Here is a 24,098-nt window from a genome sequence, read left to right as displayed (position 1 = left end):
ATCTGAAATTAACATACCTTGAGCTCTGTGGTAAAGGGTTGGACTTGATGATCTATGAGGTCTCTTCCAACCTTGGTGATACTGTGATACTTCAGGCTCTGAAACACACCTGCTGAAAAGATGTATGCTCCTGACCACAGCAGTGCTCCTAGTGTATATGCTTGGGTTTGATTCGACTTGTTGCAGTGACACAGAGGACTGAACGGCACAAAGGAGCCGTGCACACTTTTTCAGCTTTGGCCTTTCAGACCCTCCTTAATAGAGCTCCTCTCTTCATGTCATGCTCAGATGTAGATATGAAAAAGCCACAAGATTTTTTTTTTTGTATTTTTGCAAGCTAAATTGTGGTCTTGTTTCACTTTTCATCCTCAAAGGGAGGAAAAAAAAAGGGCTTTCTTCAGGATATATTCAATGAGTCCCTTCTCTTCCCTGAACGCTTTTGTGGCAGTAGGAAATAAGGCAAAGGTTCTTTGAATCAGAGCTATGTTCCAACAGTTTTGACCCTTCTAATTGCTTTCTCATTTTAATAATATTTTCTGACTATAGCTGTTTATGATTTTCAAATAGGAGCCTCCTCATACATATATAAACTGTCACATAAAGTTGAGGCAAGAGTGTGAGAAAAATACTGCTCCTTTTTCCTACCAAGAGTGGCAAGTTTTGTAGCATTTCATTCATTGCTTTTTGCTGGGTGGGTTTGCTACAGACAACAGTGACACTGTAGAATGGCACCATTATGTTTCAGTATTTGCTTGCATTTGCTCCACAGTGCCATAGACCCAAACATTCTCATTTTTTGTTCTCCTTAAAGAAGGAAATGGCACTGGCATTTATTCTCAGGCAGGTCGATGTGGCAATTACAGTTGGACAGAAAACTGGAAAAAAATCCTCAGAAGGTTCCTGCTTCATTTCCAAATGATTTTTTTTTAAGATGTTGTCTATGTCACTATTTTTCTGACCAGTTTTATTTTTAGCTGGAGTTTGCATGTCAAAACAGATGATTTGAAAAAAAGAGGCAGTATCTTGCCCTTGGTTTCACCCATGGATGAGTAGTGGCGTTGACTCTTAGGAACATTTAGTAGCATCTTCTTAAAGAGAGCAGTGAAACTAAAAAGTTTGAAAAGCTTTTTCCAGAGAAAGACATTAGAATTCCTTACACTGAAATATGAGATTTAGTATCAGACTCTGTCTATCTGCTGATCCCAGCAGTAAGAATTCTTACGGTACTGAGTTTTGAGTAGGAACGGGAAGGAAATGAGAGATGGAGCAACTATAGACTAAGTTACTCAGTAAATATGAACTGTAACATTAGGGTTTTAGTGGTATTGCTCTCTCAAAAGAGACAGGCATCTGCTGGAGAGTCCAACAAAGAGCTATGATGGTGATCACAGCACTCATGCATCTCTCCTATGAAGAAAGACTGAGAGAACTGGGGGCATTTAGTCTTGAGATGAGATGAGAAGACTGAGAGGGGATCTTATCAACACCTACAAATATCTGAGGGGTGCTTATCAAGATGAAGGTGATAGTCTCTTTTTGGTGGTGTCCACTGATAGGACAAGATAAAATGGATACAAACTAGAACACAGTTCCACCTCAACATGAGGAGACACTTCTTTGCAGTGAGGGTGATAGAGCACTGGAACAGGCTGCCCAGAAAGGCTGTGGAGTCTCCTTTTGAGACTTTCAAAACCCACCTGGACACATTCCTGTGCAGCCTGCCCTAGACGATCCTGCTTTGGCAGGGGTTTGGACTAGATCATAGAATCACAGAATCAACCAGGTTGGAAGAGACCTCCAAGATCATCCACTCCAACCTAGCACCCAGCCCTAGCCAGTCAACTAGACCATGGCACTAAGTGCCTCATCCAGGCTTTTCTTGAACACCTTCAAGGATGGTGACTCCACCACCTCCCTGGGCACCCCGTTCCAATGCCAATCACTCTCTCTGTGAAGAACTTCCTCCTAATATCAAGTTTGTAGCTCCTTCAGCACGACTTGAGACTGCCTCTCATTCTGTTGCTGGTTGCCTGGGATAAGAGACCAACCCCCACCTGGCTACAGCCTCCCTTCAAGTAGTTGTAGACAGCAATAAGGTCAGCCCTGAGCCTCCTCTTCTGCAGGTTGCACACCCCCAGCTTCCTCAGTCTCTCCTCATAGGGTTTGTGTTCCAGGCCCCTCACCAGCTTTGTTGCCCTTCTCTGGACACCTTCCAGCATCTCAACATCTCTCTTGAATTGAGGAGCCCAGAACTGGACACAGCACTCAGTGTGTGGCCTGACCAGTGCTGAGTACAGGGGCAGAATAACCTCCCTTGTCCTACTGGCCACACTGCTCCTGATACAGGCTAGGATGCCATTCTGTGGATGTGTGAAAGTGCTTTTGAATTTTACTTGACTGCCAAGAATGAATGTTGTGTTCATGGAAAAGGTGTTTGCTCTAACTGATGGCTCTTCCTCCTCTCACTTAGGACCTTCAGAGAGCTGTTACAGAAATTGACACACAGAATACCAAGGTCCTCACTTTTATCACTTACATAGGCTGTGGGGTATCAGCTATATTTTCAGCTGCAACTCTTCTGACGTATATTGCATTTGAGTAAGTATTAGTTCTGTGGAGAAGAAAGTACCTGTGTGTGATGAATAAAATAAATTAGTTATAAGATTGGGGTGGTTTATTTGTCTAGGAAGGGAAATCTATGTTTAAGAAAATAAATATGCAAAATCATGGTCAGAATGTTTTTCAAGGGAACTTAAGTTCAGGCTCTTTCCTCCTGTTTCAAATGAATGTGTTTTGCTGCTGAGGCCTGGGAATAAGGCTGGTGTGTCTCAAAATTTTCTCTTTTGGGAATTCAGTATCCTCTGGATTCTGAACAGATACATATTATTTTAAAATCCACAACCAGGCTTTTTGTAAAAACAAAACTAGCCTGGTTGTGGAGCATAAAAAGTCTTCAGAAGTTTCAGACTAGATTAATTAGATTTTACAGCCTTTCAGAAGGTAGTAAGAAGAGAAATAAAGTGAAGCTGTGAACTGTTACAACAATTTCAACAGCAGTCCTACTGAAATGTGAGTGACTCCTAGGAAGGCTAAAGTTTTGAAGTGATACAGCCCTGTGAACAGTGAAAAGAGAAAATGAAGTCATAGCAAACAAAGGAACCATTCTGTCTCTAACAGAACATCACAGTGTAGCTGCTAAAGAAGGATAGTTTGCTAGGGGGTGAGGGGAAAGGGATTTTTAAGTTCTAAATATCTCCAGTAATTGCATTCTTATATTATTACCTATGGTGTATTGTTCTGGTCCAAGGTAGCAGAATTTGTTGCATTGCCCTCAGGTCGTGCATTTTAATATGCATCAGTTAAAAAAGAGAATTGATTTGGTCTCCCTGAAACAAAAAGCAAAGGAAGCTAACAAAAATCCCCACTGGACAGAAGACAGCAATCACTTGGACAGTGTACTGCAAAAGTTGGGCAAAAATTTGCATATAAAATCATCAGAGATGATCTGGTCAGCTGTATTTTGAAAGTTTTCCTTTTCTTCAGTTACTTTTTAAAGTGCCAAAGACATCACATTGTATTTAATTTGGAACTTTTGGAGTAATAAATCCGCTGCTAGAATGTTGTGGCGGTTAATTAGCTCATTAAGAGCCCACCACATACAGCAGTATCACACTATGCTTTGTGGCCCGAAAGCTCACAGCTAGGAGGAGATCCCTGTGCTTTTGTTTACTGTGTAAACTGATAAACCCAGCTGCTCTTAAGTGGCCTGGTTAGTCATGTGCACCTTCATTTCTCTCATTAGGAAGCTGCGAAGAGATTATCCGTCCAAGATCCTGATGAATTTGAGCTCAGCCCTGTTCTTCCTTAACCTCATCTTCTTGCTTGATGGTTGGATTGCATCATTTAACATAGATGGGCTCTGCATAGCTGTAGCTGCACTTTTGCACTTCTTTCTCCTGGCCACCTTTACGTGGATGGGACTGGAGGCTGTTCACATGTACATTGCTCTAGTGAAGGTGTTCAACACGTACATCCGGCGATACATACTCAAGTTTTGCATCATTGGCTGGGGTGAGTTCAGTAGAGATCTGGATGGGGTTCTCAGCAGCCTCATCTAGTGCGAGGTGTCCTTGCCCATGGCAGGGGCGTTGGAGCCTCGAGGTCCCTTCCAGCCCTGACAGTTGTGGGAATCTATGAATATTTACTTAGGATGATTTTTGAAGTGCTGCAACATTAAAGTTATCACAACTGCAAAGCAGTTCCTTCCCCCCAGCCCTGGCAGTGCTGATGTGCAGCCAGCCCTCTCTGTTACCAAGCTCCCCAATGTAGTTCTTTGCAAATACACTGCAGCTGGCACTCGGTGCCCCAAGCAGCTCACAGCCCAAGGAGCTGTGGAGAGACCTGCTCTTAACTTCCTAGAGAGGCCAGAATGGGAGGGAGAAAGTGTTAGTGTCATGTCAGAGATGGAGAACCATGGCACACAATCAGTTCAGAAACTTTTGCAGGTGCTGCAGAAACTTTCAGTCCAGCTTAAAAGTTTCTTGCTGATAAACACAGAGCCTGTGGCAGGACTCAGAAACAACTAAAATTTCCTGAGCTTCAGGAAACTGAGTAAACCACAGAGAGATCCTGCCTGCCCTAAGCAGCATACACAGCAGGACTGAAATGGAAAATATAATACTGAAAAATAAGTGCAAGGCTCAGGCAGCAAGGCTTTGTTTTCTCTATCAAGAATCCATGCCTTCTGCCTGAATGCACATATTGTGTTTGAAATAATACAACACAATACAAAACCATTAACCTCGTGGCTAGAGCACTGACCTCAGTTCAGCTGATAATTGATGTCTTTCCATTGGCAACTAGCATCCTTTTTGGCAGCCTTAGCAGAGGACAAGGACTGAGCAGTCAGAAAAGCAAATTAACCTCTTCCCCTTTGAATCTGTTTCATCAAAGCAAGGATAAGACATGTAAATAAGGCATGCCAGGAAATGTACATTTTTTGTGTGTGAGAGCTGAACAGAGTTCTGCACAGGCTTCTCTCCCTCATAGCTGTCTGTGGTCCTACAATATTCCCTTCATTTTATTAAAACTCCATTTTGAGGGGACACATTTAATAAATTATCTATAATTCTGTAGAAAAAGACATTTACTGTTGAGAGCAGTGGAGAAATTATAGATTCAAATTCATATTTCCCACCCTCATCAAGTACATTAGCATCTCTGGGAAAAAAATGCCTCTCAGAAAAATCCCAGTGCCATCCCTCCATTAGATCTGATTTGTGTAATAGGTTGTTCATCTTCTCACTGTGTTGTGAGTGCTGGGTTTGTGTAGCCTGGAGAAGAGGAGGCTCAGGGGAGACCTTACAGCTCTCTACAACTATCTGAAAGGAGGTTGTAGCCAGGTTGGGGAGTCAGTCTCTTCTCCCAGGCAACCAGTGACAGAGCAAGGGGGCAGAGTCTCAAGCTGCACCAGGGGAAATTTAGGCTGGATGTTAGGAAAAAGCTCTTCTTAGAAAGAATCACAGAATCATAAAATCAAGCAGGTTGGAAGAGACCTCCAAGATCATCCAGTCCAACCTAGCACCCAGCCCTAGCCACTCAACTAGACCATGGCACTAAGGGCCTCATCCAGGCTTTTCTTCAACACCTCCAGGGACAATGACCCACCACCTCCCTGGTCAGCCCATTCCAATGCCAATCACTCTCTCTGCCAACAACTTCTTCCTAACATCCAGCCTAGACTTTCCCCGGCACAACTTGAGACTGTGTCCCCTTGTTCTGTTGCTGGTTGCCTGGGAGAAGAGGCCACCCCCCACCTGGCTACAATGTCCCTTCAGGTAGTTGTAGACAGCAATGAGGTCCCCCCTGAGCCTCCTTTTCTCTAGGCTAAACAGCCCCAGCTCCTGCCCAGGGAGGTGATGGAGTCACCATCCCTGGAAGTGTTTAAGAAGAAGACTCAATGAGGCACTTAGTGCCATGGTCTAGTTGATTAGATGGTATTGGGTGATAGGTTGGTCTTGAGATGATCTCAAAGGTCTTTTCCAACCTGGTTAATTCTGTGATTCTGTGAAAGCCTAAATGGAATTACAGATTTAACTTTAGGTAAATGAAGGAGATTAATTTAGTCTCCTTATCATGTGCTAAAATAAATTTTCTGCCTTACAGAACATTATGAGACTTGTTCATTAATATACATTAAGTGCTTTGAAAGGTTTATACATTTGTACTTCTTGACAAAATATTTTCACCTGAGAGAAATTTTCTAATAGAACTACCTCTGTTCTAAAATAAAAAGGGTAGAGACATCAATAATTCATCTTTGTGTGGTGATTTTGAAGGTTTTTGAGATATGACAGCAAGCTGCAAGTTTTCTTTTGTTACAGGTTTGCCAGCTCTGGTGGTAGCAATTGTTTTAGCCAGTGCTAATACAAATGCAAGTAGTATATATGGCAAGGAGTTATATGGCAGAGGTGCTAACGGGCAAGGAGGAGATGACTTGTGAGTATTTCTTTAAATCTCTTGTAATTTGACATTTGCAATCTGAAAAACAAATAGTATTGGTCAGATTTCTTTGGAAAAGTCAGAGGTGCATTGAACAAGCAAGGTAGGCAAATTCTAAACTACTTGAATCTGAACTGTGAAGAAGGCTACAAGAAAAATTGGAGGGAAATCTGCTTTACCCAGTGCCAGGTACAACCATTCCTCTGTCAAAGAGAAGAATGGTCGGATTTGTAATGAAAATAAAACAAAAAATCCACCTGGTTTGGTTTATCTCAAATGAAAGCTCTGTCTTCAAGGTAACAGCAAAGGAAGTGGTAGTAGAAAAACAGTCTCCTTTGTAAATAAGACTTTTGTCAATAGCTTTCTATGTTTTTCTCTGGATGTCCAGATATTAATCTACAAATGCCAACGTATTTATATGCCTATTACCTCATTTTCCATTCCTTCTTTAGGGAAACTTCAACATGATAAGGAAAAGTGTCATTCTGTGGTTTTATTGTAGTATCATGCTAAGCACTCCAGCAGTTGTGCTGCTCGAGGGATAAATGAGGTCTCGTACATGGCGGATGGTCAAATCGCCCCCAGGAAGGACTACCCATCCTCCTTCTTCCTCAGAGACACATCAATTCTCCTTTAGATCACCTGTTAGAAAGTTGAGGTTTTGACAGGAGGTCCAAGTTTGCCCATTCTGTAACTAAAGCTTCACACATAGAAGTGGTGAAGCTACACATGTGGAGCCGAAACTTTCTATGATTGCAGTTTCCACACCTTCTGCCTGAGGTCAGGCTTCCTTTTTAGTTAAAACTAAAATCTGATACTATGGATCATAGCCACTTAAGATGCCACTGGGTTTCATCCTCTTTACAAACAGTGGATAAAGGTTTCATTTTAAAGTATAGCTCTGCATCAGTTCTATCAGATATGGGCTGATTTTCCTGGTAGCCATACAAATAATCAGCAGATAGCTTGCATTATCTAAAACTGATCACATTTTCATGGTTTTTCACAGCTGCTGGATCAAGAATGAAGTTGTCTTTTATGTGACTTGTGCTGGCTACTTTGGAGTCATGTTCCTGATGAATGTTGCCATGTTTGTTGTGGTGATGGTGCAGATATGTGGGAGGAATGGGAAAAGAACTAATCGGAGCCTGAAGGAAGAGATTCTGAGGAACCTCCGTAGTGTGGTCAGCCTGACCTTCCTCCTAGGCATGACATGGGGCTTTGCCTTTTTTGCCTGGGGTCCCTTAACTCTTCCATTCTTGTATCTCTTTGCAATTTTCAATTCACTGCAAGGTAAGATGGAGTTCTAGTCTGTGAAGATGTTGCTCTTATAGAACCTGTTATGTCCAGCAATTCATCCTGGGAGCTCAGATCCAAGCTCTGTTGTTTTTCCCTTGATACTAACCCATCATTAGTTTCCTTTTATGTGGCATAATGCTACCAACTACATATGGTCTGAATATCTGAGTTTAATGAATTGTTTCACAATCTTTCCCATAAAATACACTGTATTATAATAATGTTACTCCTACCTAATGGCTTGCAATAATCTCTGTTGAGACAGATGCTGTATGACCTTCAAGATTTCCTCTCACTGATCATGGCAAATATAGGAAGCCACTTCCCTTAGTTTATTCTTGTAGGGAATCTGTAAAGCTCGTCACTATTTTATTACAGATCACAGGTTGCATTAGGTTGGAAGAAACCCTCTAAGGTCATCTTGTCTAACTTCCCCTGGAGCAGGCAGGGACACCTCCAACTAGGTCAGGCAGTGCAGGGCCACATCAAGTCTGAGCTTGAATGTCTCCAGGGATGGAGCCTGTTCCAGTATTTTGCCTCTCATTATAAAGAACTTCTTCCTTATGTCCAACATAAATCTGCCCTGCTCCAGTCTATAACCATTGCCCCTCATCCTATCACTACAAGCCCTTCTACACATATAGAAGGTGCCCTTCAGGTTCTGGAAGGTCTCCCTGGAGCCTTTTCTCCAGTGTGAACAGCCCCAATTCATTCAGCCTCTCTTCATAGGAGAGGTGCTTCAGCCCTCTGATCATCTTTGTGACCCTCCTCTGGACCTGCTCCAGCAGGTCTCTCCTGTGTTGGCCCCAGAGCCAGACACAGTACTTCAGGTGAGGTCTCACCAGGGCAAAGTGACAGAATCATCCCTCTGCATCTGCTGGCTACGATTCTTTTGATGCAACCCAGGATGTGATTTGGCTTCTGGGCTGAAATGCACACTGTAAGGCATAGAAGCTTACAAAACAATCTTCAGCCCTATTTCAGTGTGGAGAATCAACACAGAGGTATGAATTACTCTTTGGTTCTTCAAGGAAACTCAAGCCATTGTTATAGTCACCTTATTTTTGTTTCCTTTATTGAAATGTTGAATATTTGATTTTTTTCAACACAGTTTGTCCTTCTGAAAAATGTAACAGAATGGTCACAAATTGCAGAATTATATAGCTGACATTTAAAATAATTTCCTCTCAGAGCTAGGACTTGCATCTGTACCAAATGACATAAGAATGTTCACCTCCACTTACTCTATCCAATAATAAAGAAAAACAAAGAGACATTGTTGGGGAGGGGAAATCAGTTGATGCAAGATGATAGTTTCCAAAATTAATATTGTTTATTAATTTTGCTATTCAGAACTCTCACCACCCCCAACCATTAAATAATATTTCAGTTCTTACACAATCATGGATAATATCTAGACCTAGCAATAACCAGCAAAATATATAAACATTTAATTGAACTGGAAGAGAAGATTCCCATGGTCAAACGCTGCTTGCGGTCAATGTGCTGCTTGCCCGATAGATGGGCTAAAGCTCTTTCTGCTCTATGGCAGAAGGCAGCAGAGAATTACAAAGAGGCATTGAAGCATTTACTCACAAATAATGATTACCCACTCGTGGGGCTTAGCCACAGTCCAGGCAGTGCCCAAATGCTCTCAGGGGACTCTGTCTTGTTGGACGTTGAGGCTTGAATATTCCCCGCTTCTGGGGACAGGACGCAGACAATCTCTGACCTTGTCTCCTGGCTTCTTCTGGATGATCCAGGAATATATGTCCAGGAATTCTAATCAGGACCTTCAGGTGCAGAAGGCAGATGTGGTGCAGTCTCAGCACAATGTCATGCTGGCCACACAGGCTGATGGCATGCAGACATCCAGGGTCTGCTCCTGGTAACTCACAGCAGTGGAGTTTACTGGGCAAATAAGACAGTAGGCAATTGCAACAGGGCTGGGTGCAGCAGAGGGAGCAGGGCAGCAAAGCAGGGAAGCAAAAGCACATTGTTTACCTGTGTATCTCCTTTTATCAATGTGGGCCGAGATTAATTGCCCTTTGGACACAGAATGGCCAATCTGGTTGGCAGTTAGCCAAACCTTACCATATTAGGCAAAGTCACAGGCTCAGTTTTCCCTAATCTGGGAAAGGCACAGGCCTTGCACTAGGCAGGCACAGGCTAAGTGCATGCACCTTACACCACAGGACCCTGGGCAGGCCAGACTCAGTGGCTCCAGGTTCTTTTTTGTCCATTTCCCACACTTGCCTCTCTGGTGGAACACAAAGGCATGCCTAGGCAAGGCAAGACACATATAAGCCTATTTTGGTCCTATCAGGCCTACCACAACAAACATAACCAAAAAAACCCCAAAACTAAGAAGGTGATTGAAAGGGCATGTGTTGTACCACACACATATTGGTATAAAAAAATAAATCTGCCTAAAAAAAATCATACAGAAAACCCCCAAACTCAAGAATGTCATTGGAGGAACATGTGTTATATCCCACACAAATATTGAGACCAAACATATTTTTTTCTCAGGCTCAGCAAAATACCTTGCTTTTGTGGGAAAAGTACTTACCATTACCCTGTTCAGATTTTATCTGTTACAGTTCAGATGTATTTACTGCACCGAAAGATTTATTGAGCTTTCACGGAAAGAGGATAACGTTGTGGGGTTTGGGTTGGTTCAGTTTCAACCTAAAATGTAGGCAACATGGCAAAAAATGTTCAGCTGTGATGTTCTTTACTACAGACTTCTTTTCCAAAGGACAGATTCCCATACTCCCCTAGCAGCGTAATGAACTGTTTGCTCCAGTGTGCCTGTGTTGAAAATTTAGAAGGGCCTGGAGAGATTAGAACTATGGGAAGGGAAAAACATGAAGAAAAAAAGAGATTGAAACTCTGCAAAACACGCCAAGGATCAAATTAAACGAGTTCTCTGTAACCAGAATTTCCAACGCAATCAATTAAGTGCATGCAAGGTTGACCACCACTGCTTAAGTCTCTGTGGGACAATAGCACTGTTCAGTGGAAAATCAGTATTTGGAAGGCAGTTAAGTCAGAAGATGAAACCGAAAAACCTGGGGAGTAAGTACAAACAGAAGAGTGATGAGATTTTTCAGGCTGTGGTAGCAGTGATGACACAACATACCCTCAAGCATGTCATATAAGGCACAGGATGATAGCAATTCCACATCTGAAAATGCTTGATGCTGTGTTTAAAAGAGCCAGGCAAAACTAACGAAAGGGAAAGATGATTAAATTTACATCAGACTGATGGAGTGCACATGTAGCTGTAAGGGGATGAAATAGAGCAAATTGTAAGAGTTGTATCATGAGGTTCAACAAGGTTAAGTGCAAGGTCTTGCACCTGGGCCAGGACAGTTCTCGTTATCAACACAGGTGTGGGGGACAATGTGGTACAGAGCAGCCCAGTAAAAAAGGTCTGTTGGTGAATGAAAAGCTGCACATCAGCCAACAATGTGCTCTTGCAGCCCAGAAGGCCAGTCACGTCCTGGGCTGCATCAAAAGAATCGTAGCCAGCAGATGTGGAGATGTGGTTCTGCCACTCTGCGCTGCTCTGGTGAGACCTCACCTGGAGTATTGCTTCCAACTCTGGGGCCCTCAACACAAGAAGGACATGGACCTGCTGGAGTGGGTCCAAGGGAGGGACACCGGAATGATTAGAGGACTGAAACACCTGTCCTATGAGGACAGGCTGAGAGACTCAGGACTATTCAGCCTGGAGAAGAGAAGAGACCTAATAGCAGCCTTCTAGTACCTGAAGTGGGCCTGCAGGAAAGCTGGGGAGAGACTGTACAGGCATGTAACGCTAGGACAAGGGGCAATGGTTTTAAATTAGAGCAGGCTAGATTTAAATTGGACATTAGGAAGAAGTTATTTACTGTGAGGGTGGTGGAACACTGGAACAGGTTGCCCAGGGTGGAGGCCCCATCCCCAGAGATGTCCAAAGTCCAGCTTGATGTGGCTCTGAGCAACTTGATCTAGTTGGGGATGTTCCTGTTACCTGCAGGGCAGTTTGACTAGATGACCTTTAAAGGTCCCTTTTCAGCCCTGTGATTCTATTATTCTCTTAGCAGGAAGCAAAAGGTACTTCAGTATGGCAAGTCTTTCATCATTATTAACATGAGCTTAATTATTGAAACCTCAGTAAATGTCTTTATTCTCTCAGGTTTTTGAAAGCAGCAGTGCATTTTAAGCTGCATCAGCAGCCCCTGTCCACAGTTTTCTGTGCACAGGCAATGAAAAAGTAACTTGCAGCAACTACTGGTGTTACTGTATTCTGCTGTTTCATCTACATAGGAAATGATTTTTCTCTCCTTGACAGAATAAAAAATCTGGGAACATCTCTTTTTTGGCTGCTTACTTTATATATATGCCTGGACAAGCCAAATACTTTTAAGTCAGAGCCAAGATAGAGCCAAACCTAGGGTCGGATTTGGCTCTGGGAAACAAACCCAAAGCTGTATTACTAAAGCACATTGTAAACTTAATGAATAATGAAATACAGGGAAAGAAAGTTTGGAGATCGAGCCTGGACAGGGCAAAGTACTTCATGCAGTACATTTGGTTTCTGTTACTATAGACACACATATTTTGTTGTTTAACTTCTCAGTGTGTTCCAAACTTTCACCACAATTTAATTAAGCATCAGTTTAGTAAGTTTATAGCTGTGCAGAATTCTTGAGAGGTACTTGGGGGCACAAACAGCTGCGTGTCTGTAAGCCTGTGAGAGCTGCTAGTGATAGCACTGGAGCTGATTTGTGCTTAAAACAAATCACACAGAGAAATATTTTACTGAATGCAGAGAACAGTAGCAATAAAGCAACAGAACTTTCATATAGGATGCCTTAAAGTCTGTTTGCCTTGCTTTAATGGTGCTTTTGCTTCTTTTTGCCCATCAGCTCTTGAAAGGTTTTGCAAAAATGTGTGTCATGACACAGCCTTTCCCTAAAGTTAGCTGATCTCAGTGGTCTCTGCCTGGCCTGGTGGCTGTAAGCAAATGCAAGTCCAGATGAATGGTCGCTGACACATGCAAAGTTAGATCTCAGCACTTTGGAGAAGAGAGGACAGTTCTATGCTCCAACACAATTTTTTCCAAGCTGTAGTCCAGCATTCTGTTCTTCCAGCTGAACCATAGTGGGCCTTAGTATACAGAACTACTGAAGATAATCAAAAAGGAACAGTTTTAGTCCATGGCACTTAAGCATGTTTGCCCACATGATGTAGCGTTTATTCACGCTTAAGATGTAATCATGAGAGAGTTGGCAATAACACTTTGCCATCAGGTGTTCAACTTCAACTTGGCTCTCTCACAGGGAATAAAACAAGAACAGGCCAACCTGAGAAGGATGGAAGATTCCACAAACAATTCCTGCATGGGAGAGCCAGGAGCATATAAGATTTCCAACTTCTATATTTAGCTCCGAACTATCTCTGTAGAATGACGAAATTGTACCATACACCCAGCTAAGTCCTCCTTTACCACGTGGCAGATGCTAATCTCTCTCTTGAAAATCAGGATTATACAATTGCATGAGAAAAGCCAACTCGACAGAACCATTCTTAAACACATTTGTTGTGATTACATGCACAAGCCGTGTCCTTCGCTCCAGAGTGAACTGGACATGTAGTTAGTACTTAGGAACATATTCTTAACGTCAGCAACATGCATGTGATGCACATAAATCCAAGTGTCCTTTTTCATAGCACCCTTTAGTTCCAATTTTCAAACAATACAGCTCACAGTTCTGTGAATAATGGAACAGGAGAGTAAAAGTATCTTCTTGAGAATGTAGCAGTGTCTGTATTTACTTTGCAGTCTGACTCTTGCAGTCTTTTTTGGTGTGAAATGCTCATCTGATTCAAAGACAAAACCTTTATAGTTATTTGCCTCAAAGACAAAAATAATAATTTAAGAAAAGACATTGAGCTGAACCTCATTACTGTCTACAACTACCTGAAGGGAGGTTATAGCCAGGTGGGTGTTGGTCTCTTCTCCCAGGCAACCAGCAATAGAACAAGGGGACACAGTCTCAAGTTGTGCCAGGGTAGGTATAGGCTGGGTATTAGGAAGAAGTTCTTCACAGAGAGGGTGATTTCCCATTGGAATGGGCTGCCCAGGGAGGTGGTGGAGTCACCATTCCTCAGGTGTCCAAGCAAAGCCTGGATGAGGCCCTTAGTGCCATGGTCTGGTTGACTGGCTAGGGCTGGGTGCTAGGTTGAACTGGATGATCTTGGAGGTCTCTTCCAACCTGGTTGATTCTATGATTTTGTGATTCTATATGAACTTAAACCAACAGTATCAGTAAAAAGGCTCCTGTGCTCTCTTTTCTGATATCCCAGACAATTTTACAGCTGCTGTGGGAAAGCTTTAAATAATTTTAATACATCTATGAGGCATAAATAACAATAAGACACTTTAAGATTGCTTTCCTTTGCTTATACTTCCTAGCAGATTTTAGTTGATCTGTCTATTCATTTACTGTATGTTTGCTTTTGATGCAGGTTTGTTTATATTTGTATTCCATTGTGCTATGAAGGAAAATGTGCAGAAACAATGGAGGAGACATCTCTGTTGCGGCAGATTCCGACTGGCAGATAATTCAGGTAAAAGCAGTTGGCAACTTCCCTTCTTAGATGATCCATAAAAGTCCAGGTGAAGAGTTTGCTGTGTTATTTTTAATGTGCTACAATGTAAGCCAGAGATGTGGGGAAATGGATTAATTACAGGCTGTCAGCTTCGGTAGTAACAATTACCAAGGGACTTTTCAGATATCACTCTGTAAAAATTCTCAAGTACCTGCTTTCATTTTTCCCATGAAGACAGCTGGTAGATTTTGTACTGCTGTAAGCATGGTCTTGGAAGACTCTTTGGACCCTTAAAAAAACCAACAACCAAACCCAAGAATGAAATAAAGATCCATAGATTCAAACTCTGTATCATGCTAAAGCTAATTTTAAGCGTTCTCTCCTGCATTACAGTATGTTGACTGAATTGCATGAACTGAATTGATGCAGGAAATGCTCTGAGGCAAATATCTTTTCCTTTTCAAACTGCTCTGCCTTTCACACATCATTCAGACAGACCATTAGAGACTCAAAGTGATAGGAAATGCCTTTAGCAGAAGCCTGCTTGAGTTCCAGAATTGAAGTTCACCTGCAACTCTTGGAGATACAGAACTGTTGGTTGCCTAACTGTTGGTTGCCTAACTGTTAGTTAGGACACTTGTGTTTATAGTCTCCTGCACCTTTGGCAATCTCAGATGGCATTAGACTCTTGTATCTACATATCACTGTATCTCAGTGACCAGACTTTATATCTGCTGTTGAAGATGGTATAAACTCATTGCCTAGATAGGTATGCCAGTTTGTCCCAAATAATAACAGTGTTCCAGATAACTCTTGCATCCTTTCTCTCCTGGCATCCAGGGTTTGTTTTCAGTAACTGCTTTGCCATCACCATTTTTAGTTTGTCTTGCTCTGTTTTGTGTAGAGAATGCATCCTCATTGTACAGTCTAAAATGTTTATGCTTTCACTTTGTAGGTAAGAACACCTAAACCACAATTGCAAAGAGATAGATTGGAGAAGTAGTAACCTATACCTTATAGCAATGATTTAGGATACAATTCTTGTCTTGGTTTAAACCAAGGCTAAAGTGGCCCTTGTGTCTTTGGTTTGTACTTGTCTTCCATTTTGTGAATTTCATTGAAGTACTGTGAATAAGGCAACAAGACTAAAGCATGAAACTGTTACTGACCTGCAAATATATGGTACAAAAGGAGTTAGATATATTTATTTGACTGGTATAGGGACATTTGTGAGGATTTTTTAGGGTCAATCCTCCTCAATAGATTTTTTGGTGTTAGCTGTTTAGTTTAAATTAGGGAATTGTTCTGTTATGTCAGTGGTTAGGACAAAACTCTCCAGTTGTGAACTATTGAATAACCATTATAACTCATTGTTATTAATAGTGCTCCAATTTGCTAAACCCTATAACAGCAAGTGCATATCCACTAGCATGTAGTATCTGCCCCTGCATATCAAGACCTCAAATACTGCTTAATTAATGAATACTGCTTATTATTTTTTATATTAATATATTTAATCTCACCGAGTTACTTAATCAGGTTCTCTGCATGGTCATGAAAAACATTACACAGAGGAAAAAACACAGAGACAATCTAAAAGACTTAAGAAATAACTAGCAGTAGTATAACAAACATTAAACTATTAGAACTTGGAAGAGGTTCTTGTGGTTGACTATACTGCTTGCCCACTAGAGGGTCTCGAGAGGCTTCTTTCTGCTTAAGGAAGAGGGCACTTGGATTCAGTTAAAAAAATTCTTACAAAGAGGCTTTTGAATATTTTCTCACAAAAATAACATCTCCAGACTCCTGGGGCTGCATTGTGGTTCCCAGACAGTACCCAAACACTTGAAGGGAGTTCTGTTGGTATCTTAGTAGCTGTTAAGGTTCCTACATCTTCCCAGGCTCTAACAGGGTGCTGGGAGAGGGGCAGATGATCTCTGACCTGATCCTGGTTCCTCTTGGATTCCAGACTTGGCACGGAGGTTTGCAGAGGTGCAGGCAGGATGTCTTGCAGATGTGCAGAGAGCACAATGTCGGTGGCACTTCTCACCACGTCATGAGGCACTTAATGCTAAGCTCCGGTAAACTTGAGGCACGCAAGTTTACAGGTAGACAAACCCAAAGTATCAGGGCTTGTTATTAAGTAGCAGACAGAGCATGGCAGGATACAATGGCAGAGAGCAATGAAGCAGAAGCATGATAAGGCAGAAGCAATGGCAGAAGCACAGAGAGAGCACATTGTCTTTACCTGCTCATCTCTTTTTATCAATTGAGCCTGAGACTAATGGCTCTTTGGCCACAGATGAGCCAATCAGAATGGCAGTTTGCCAAACTTGACCACATGAGGTAAAGTCAGGGCTAACTTTTACCTTTTTAGGGCAAAACACAAACAAGTGTATAGACATGTAAACTCCTGTTTTCAACTTTGGAAGGAGAGAAGGAGACTTGATGGCACCAGGCCTTTGTCTTCCTTTCCTGCGGTTGCTTCTCCCAACAGCAGAAGAATAAGGAACAGGGGAAACCTCTGGACAAGCCAAGACGTGGTTAGGCCTATTTTGGCCTTCCACAACAGATGGGCTCTTTGTTTTAAGCTAGATTAAGAAAGACATCTGCTATTGAAATGTTCATAATTGAATAAATTAGGCATTTAGTACCTATGGTAATTATTTCTGTAAACATTTTAAATCATTTTTAGACTGGAGCAAAACAGCAACCAATATCATCAAGAAGAGTTCTGATAATCTTGGGAAATCCTTATCCTCTAGTTCCATCGGCTCCAATTCAACCTACTTAACATCCAAATCAAAATCTACAACGAACACATACTGCAAACGAAACAGCCACACAGGTGAGTTCCTGCACTGCAACAGAGTTCGTCTGTCAATGTGTATTTCCATGTTAAAGCTGCAGTGGGAATTTCTACCTAAGGGTTAGTGTGAGAAAATTCAATTAGATGTTCTTCACTGTAAGGGTGGTGAGACACTGGAAGAAGTTGCCCAGGGAGGTGGTGGAAGCCTCATCTCTGGATGTTTTTAAAGCCAGGCTGAATGTGGCTCTGGGCAACCTGATCACAAGGCTGGTGAAGGGTCTGGGACACAAACTCTATGAGGAGAGACTGAGAGAGCTGGGGTTGTTTAGCCTAGAGAAGAGGAGGCCCAGGGGGGACCTCATTGCTGTCTACAACTACCAGAAGGGAGGCTGTAGCCAGATGGGGGCTGGTCTCTTCTCCCAGGCAACCAGCAACAGAACAAGGGGGGACAGTCTCAAGTTGTGCTGGGGAAAGTCTAGGCTGGATGTTAGGAGGAAGTTGTTGCCAGAGAGGGTGATTGGCATTGGAATGGGCTGCCCAGGGAGGTGGTGGAGGCACCATGCCTGGAGGTGTTGAAGAAAATCCTGGATGAGGCCCTTAGTGCCATGGTCTAGTTGACTGGCTAGGGCTGGATGCTAGGTTGGCCTGGATGATGTTGGAGGTCTCTTCCAACCTGGTTGATTCTATGATTGTAGTGGAAAGCGTCCCTACCCATGGCAGCGGGGTTGGAACTAGGTGATCCTCGAGGTCCCTTCCAACCCTGACAGTTCTGTGATTCTGTCAAAATGTCCCCAGTTTATGTAGTTTCAGTATTTTTAAAATACACTGTTTAATAGGATTCTTAACCTCATATATATTGTATGAAATACATAGCTCTTATCTCAGTGTCTTCCCACACTTAACCATGGAGGTGCAATGAAAGCAGATTTTGCTCTTAGTTCAGCAATTTCACCTTTTTTGGCTAAAAGAATGTAAGTCTTTTTATCCCATTGTAAGCACAAGAGTATCCAATACAAAGAGAAATTGCATTCAAAGTTGGTAATGTAATCATAATTTGTAATGTGATGGTTTATTGAACATTAAGGGAATACCACATATTTTTTCTGTATTTTTTACATTTCAATACATATTGAAATGTAAAATACACATTTTGACCTCTAAAAATACACATTGTAATGTGACACTGCAAAGGAATTGTTGCTACTGTTAGGTTTTTAAACACTGACATTTCTTGTCATGTGTTAAAACAATAGAAAGTAACATCAAGATTCTGGTTTTCAATACAGCTAAACTTCTCAGTTTGATGTCTTAGCTAAATTGGAGGCACATCATTTCATAGCTACAATGACTTGGCAACTCTTGTTAATATGGTTATAATGTGCTCCCTGGAATTGACACAAGCATTCATGTGTTTGTGGTGTAGATAATGTCTTCTAAGGCCCTTTCCTCATCAGTGGTGGAGCATTACAGGTAAAGTGAGAATTGCTTTTGCTGCTGCATGGTTTGAACAGGGTGGAGGGATGCTGCTTGCATGATGCCCTCACTGACACAAAGGACTTTGCTAATCAATTCAAAGCGCTGCTTGTTTCTCACTGTTACATCTTGCACCATTGATGCTGAATCAGAGGATAAGCCTGCTTCAAACTTGGGGTGCCTGCGCTCTGCATGAGGCATGAAGCATTTGGAAGATACCATCTTAGAAATCAGACCATGTCCTGAAATTAATGCCTGTGTACAGCAGTCTGGGGGGGAGGAGGTGAAGTTTAAATGTCCATACATAAAGCATACATAAAAAAGAGAAAAAACATCTGACTGAGTCTTGGAAATCTTTTCTGCCTCTTTAGAAGTTATTAGAGGAATTTTCAGATACTGTATTTCTAGTTGGTCTATGGCCATTTTGAAATCAGTCTTCTAGCCATTGTGTTCTCATGTTATCAAATTTCTCCCCAAATACCTCTAAATGACAGACTGTATGTGCCTGAAAGCCACGCTGTCAACTGGTGGCTGACTGCTGGTTGCACCAACTGGGACACGAGTATTCATTGGACCCTACTGGGTGAACAAAAGGAATCACGTTGGCACTTCAGCATTTCGTGGCACTGCTGTCTATGAGTCTGAAACAAACTTGTAGATAGACTTAAATACCATATATAACACATCTATGAATTAGAAGTTAAGACTATTTCTGCAGATAATCTGGTGAGATAACTCCCATTTAATTCAGTGATACTGGATTTCAACCCTGTACTTATGTGTGAAGCCCACTGAGCTAAAAAAAAGGGGCCTCCACTGGTTCCAAAGTCTTTTGCAATTGCTGTGCATGCAGATTTCACAAGGAAACATCTGGTATTTAGCAATGTAATGATGCCTTGTGGAAAAAAAATCTATGAATCTACAGGAAATTTCCAAAGCTTTCCCTAAAGACTGAGAATTAACTTTTCAGCTTTGTCATAAGATACTGAATATGTAGAAAAATTTTAAAGTGCAGTACCATTGGCTAATAAATGCATGCATTTGGAAGGCACACAACACTCAGGAGTTTGCTCTTGGACATGGAGTTATTTGCTGCAATTTATGGATGTTCTTGAGTGCTTTGGAAAAAATCATTCTGATTGGTCTGGGTGTGCCTGCTTCTTTTTTCATGAATGAAACTTCTGATTTCTCACTCTGCAATCCATTCCTCCTTTGCAACACTTTATACTATTTAATGTCTTGTTGTAATGATTCTGCAGGGGTGGGTTACTTTTCTGTGCGTGTTAGTTTTTTTCTATGAGAAAACAGTTTTATGTGAAATCATAGTTTAAATAATGCACTGAATTCTCTAGCAGGGAAATATTGAAGGTGACTTCAGCCAAGTCTTGTAAACAGCCAGTGGAAATGTCTCTTGTGAAACACAAGATACTCTATCTTACTGTCAGCTTATGGTACTCCAAACCTTCTCTGTGTTAGGAGAGTTAATTCCAGCTTTATTTGCTGCAGTAGAGGAGATGAGAAGGCTCATTAGGACAATGTCAAATGAGATCAGACTCTTTCCTTCTCATCGCTCAGTACATGAGCTCTACCTACTGACTGCTGTCGGAACAGCAATAGCATCAGCCGCCGTAGCACATTTTCCCAGCCGAGCTGGGAATTACCTTGATGTTTTTTCTTTTCAGTTCCATCCTTGGCTTGTATAAGCAGACGAACTCTGAAGAGATGGCAGTTCTCTGCATCTCTTCCTTCACACCATCGTTCAGCTGCACACTATGGAAGAGCCAAAGAGATGCGAGGCAAGCACAGTGTTTAGTAGCCGGTCCAGTTACCTGCTTGAAGATACAAGTTGTCTGCTGCTGCAGAGTATATTATTTCTGTGCATAGCCTAAACCCCACCACACTTTATTAAATTATTATTGTTATATTAAATTATTAAATCAGCTTAACTGTCATTTTCCACTGCTTTTTTTGGGTGGAGATGCTATTTGCTGGATGTTATGGAGGTCACCCCTATTCCAGTCCAATTGAAATTGGTTTAGCTTGTAAGAGTCAAAGCATCAACAGAAAAATAACATATTAAAAGATTGTAGGTGTCAGTTACATCTCAGGCAAAAGAGCACCAGGATAATTGCAAGAGAGACCTGAGAGATGTTCCACAAAACCAGATGTCTCAAAAGAATTTAGAAGAAACAATGCCCAGCCAAAAAGGAGTTTGCTGGGCGTTAGGTCAGTAATTTCATTCAGTGGTACAGGCGATTCAAGATGTATCTGCATGGGAGTGACACACCTCTTAAGCTGTGAGTTTGCTTAAGAAGCCCTAACTTCTTGTTGCTCTTTCCTCTTCCTAGAGAATGTTTTTCTTGACAAGCCATCTTCAAATTTTGCTCAAGAGGATGGACAACAGACACCAGTCATCCCTGTCCACAGCATTACTGACAAGGTTAAGAAATACTGCAGTCCTCACTCTGACAGCTTCTATGAAAATATCTTCATGTCCGACGCCTTTAGTCACAGCACAAAGTTCTAACTGTGATTCTGAATTTCCTAAAGCAAAGGCTGCCTGGAATTGGCAATACTGAATGTCAGGGAATGTGACCTGTTTTGTTATTTTTCCTAATCTTTAATGTTCAATTGTTAACAGCTTCCACTCAAGGACCAGTTTTTCTACTTTTGTAACATTGTGGGAAAAGATGATTTTTCCACTGTGGTATTGAGCTGTTTTTAAATGCATGCCAGCCAGCAGCTAGTTGTAATCCTGTGTAAATAGACCAAACAGCCTATAATTCTAAATTATATAGTTCAAACAGAGGCAAGACTTGATTCCTGGCGAAAACAGACATGCCACACCATACAGGCAAGCTCTTAACTCAACAGTTTACTGATGGTCTTTTTCTTTGGAAAACACAGGGGTTTTCCCTACAACACTTGTTAGATTCTTGCTTCTTAAGTGCCTAGTGCTGGTAGGGTTTTTTTCATGAGTGAATAAAGCCCTAACCTTATTTTAAACCACAGTTCACTAAATAGACCTAAGCACTCAAATCATGTTTACCAAAGGAGTATGTGCTACACATTCAGTCCATTTTGTATCCATGTACATAGAAACACACTCAGTACCTAAATGTATTGGCTGAGAAGGGCATGCAGGTTACCAATAGCTCTTGCAGATTTTAAGCCCATTGGTATTACGTGGGAGCAGGCAGTGGTATGGATCTTCTGCATCTGTGCAGAACAAGTACACAAGTAAATCCAAAGTTTACACAAAGTCATGTTTCAACATTAATCGATTGGCATGTGTGAAATGTGGCATCTCCCATCATAGCCCTATATTTAATGTTGTTTTTTCACTAAACTAAGACATTCAGCTAGATACAGATCTATAAATACATATCTAGATCTGTCTCCACGTGTATTTGTATAACCACACAATAAACGTGACACAGGAAACCAGCTTGTGTACCACAGTGAACAGTGCTAAAGGGTAAGTGTTTAAATACAAGGTGAATACTTTGTAAGCCCGTGGGTTCCTTTGTCAGTCTCTCTACTTCAGATACACTGTGTGTATGAACACTTCCATCAGATGGCATTGCAACATTAGAATAACCTGAAATACATTTGCCAGTAGTAAGTAAATAACATCTTTCCAGACACATAACATTATCAGCATCAGTATCCCTCTCCTGCCCCCCTGTTGGTTGACTTAATTGAGCTTGTTGGAGGCAGAGAGTTTGTTTAAACAGCCTTCAGGCAACATTAGGAGGTTTCCTATTGCTATACTGTGTGCATAATGACACTTGAGTTGTGTGTGCGTGCAGAGAACAGACAAGAGCACAACATGCTTACTTGTTCTAATCTCTATAGCTGTGTGACACATTAGCGTGTTGCTGCGACTGCCAGGAGTGCCTCTCTCCTCCTAAAGCATGTCTGGCTCCATGACAGGTGAAACAAACACTGTAACTGCTCATGGCTCTGAAGCCATGGGCCACAACATCAAAGGTATTCTCAGATACCATTTCCAGAAGGGAACGTATCCTAATGGATAATCAAAATACCTTTAGCCAAATATTTAATTGTACTCAGAAGGTGACCAAGAAGTTGTGTTGAGACTTTTTTCCAGTTGCCAGGCAGGTGGATGTTCAGTGATTAGGGATGTGGATTTGTGCCTTTCTCTGCTCTTTGCATGCGCTTTTGCGTGCAGAGATCATTTAATGCTGTGACCGCACAAATGTGTTTTCCCTGGCTGCAGACACCGCAGTGAGGGGAGGATGACCTGACCATATCCCACCCAGGAGCACTGCTGTTGCTACACAGACCTTAATAAAACCTCAGTCTTGTAACTGCAAATACTTACATGGTGGTATGAATGAGAGTCAACCCGAGTCACTGAAACCGTCATTATTAACAGGGATGAGTGTTGTCAGATACCTTTAATTTAGGGAGAGATTAAGTACAAGCATTTACTGAACTAATATTTTATCATCCCACTTGCTTAACTACTGTAGATAATAGTGTTCCTATCGCAGCTTACTGTGAGATTTCTACCTGATTAAGGTGTTCAGAAGTGAAGAGAAGGAAAAATCAAACATTCCTGAAAAAATGAGGAATCAGTAAAAGAGATCAGCATAATATAACTAAAAAGCAGACACAGTATCCTGAGTGAAGCTGAGCTGCAACCTATCATTTTCATGTACAGCTACCTATATTTTTGCTGAATTCAGTTTTTTTTCCTCTTTTTTTTTTTTTACTACCATGTAGTAATCTTAAACTCCACGTCAGTTAGATGCTCTTGAATGCTCTCAGTCCTACAATGAAAAGCTTGTACTCTGTAGTTGACATGCTGCAACCTCCCTTGTATATATTTATTTATTTGTGAGGTTAAATATGTCAAATGTATTTAGCTCTATAATGATTGTTACTTTAAAGCCAAGCTTCTGCTTCATCATAGAAGAAGAGGGAAAGAATAATTCCTTATATATGTTTTCTCCAAACACCTTGTGAAATAATTTACTGTAGTTCTGTCTTTTACAAGCATGAGGAAACACTGAAGTTTGTACTGCTAGCCAGTGGAACATGGTGTAACAGGTTTGAAGATGGACAGAAGTGGAAACAGTTTCAAGTAAACGTTCTTGGTGTTAGTGTTCCAGATAATTAAAGTCTTTCAACAGTGAATGGTTGATTCTATTTTTATTTTCTTTTTTAGTGTTTAAGGCATGAATGACTCAGTGGAATTCTGGAAAATAGCCTTGTGTTTATTAAGTATGTGAGGCAGGTAAATGCCTGGCCAAAACATTGGAAATAAACTTGGAAGGGTAACCCCATCTTACCAGAGGAACACTTTCTGCAGAACATGTTTTTTCCCTTTTGTGATCTACTCAATGCCACATCCAGTGAATGAACTGAGTGTTATGCAGGT

The 24,098-nt window shown here is 41.5% G+C and overlaps 1 protein-coding gene across 5 annotated transcripts in view; it reads left to right on the top strand.

Moving 5' to 3' along the window:
• The window catches only part of ADGRG6 (adhesion G protein-coupled receptor G6), a 132,423-nt gene extending 108,569 nt beyond the window's left edge, over positions 1-23,854 (top strand). For 3 of the 5 annotated variants that reach the window (XM_064169105.1, XM_064169103.1, XM_064169104.1), the window contains 7 exons: positions 2,471-2,598; positions 3,803-4,071; positions 6,384-6,498; positions 7,511-7,794; positions 14,323-14,424; positions 17,102-17,254; positions 21,037-23,854. In XM_064169105.1, coding sequence (XP_064025175.1) covers positions 2,471-2,598; positions 3,803-4,071; positions 6,384-6,498; positions 7,511-7,794; positions 14,323-14,424; positions 17,102-17,254; positions 21,037-21,215 — 1,230 coding nt within the window. In that variant the 3' untranslated portion in view covers positions 21,216-23,854. Of the gene's footprint in view, positions 1-2,470; positions 2,599-3,802; positions 4,072-6,383; positions 6,499-7,510; positions 7,795-14,322; positions 14,425-17,101; positions 17,255-18,638; positions 18,686-20,370; positions 20,582-21,036 lie in introns of those variants that run through there. The other 2 variants (XM_064169106.1, XM_064169107.1) reach the window with 2 other exon arrangements.
• The last annotated feature ends 244 nt before the right edge of the window (positions 23,855-24,098 follow it).

The sequence above is a fragment of the Pogoniulus pusillus genome, chromosome 31 (genome assembly GCF_015220805.1).
Source record: "Pogoniulus pusillus isolate bPogPus1 chromosome 31, bPogPus1.pri, whole genome shotgun sequence".
Taxonomy (NCBI): Eukaryota; Metazoa; Chordata; class Aves; order Piciformes; family Lybiidae; genus Pogoniulus; species Pogoniulus pusillus.
This window is presented reverse-complemented; position numbering and strand designations above follow the sequence as displayed.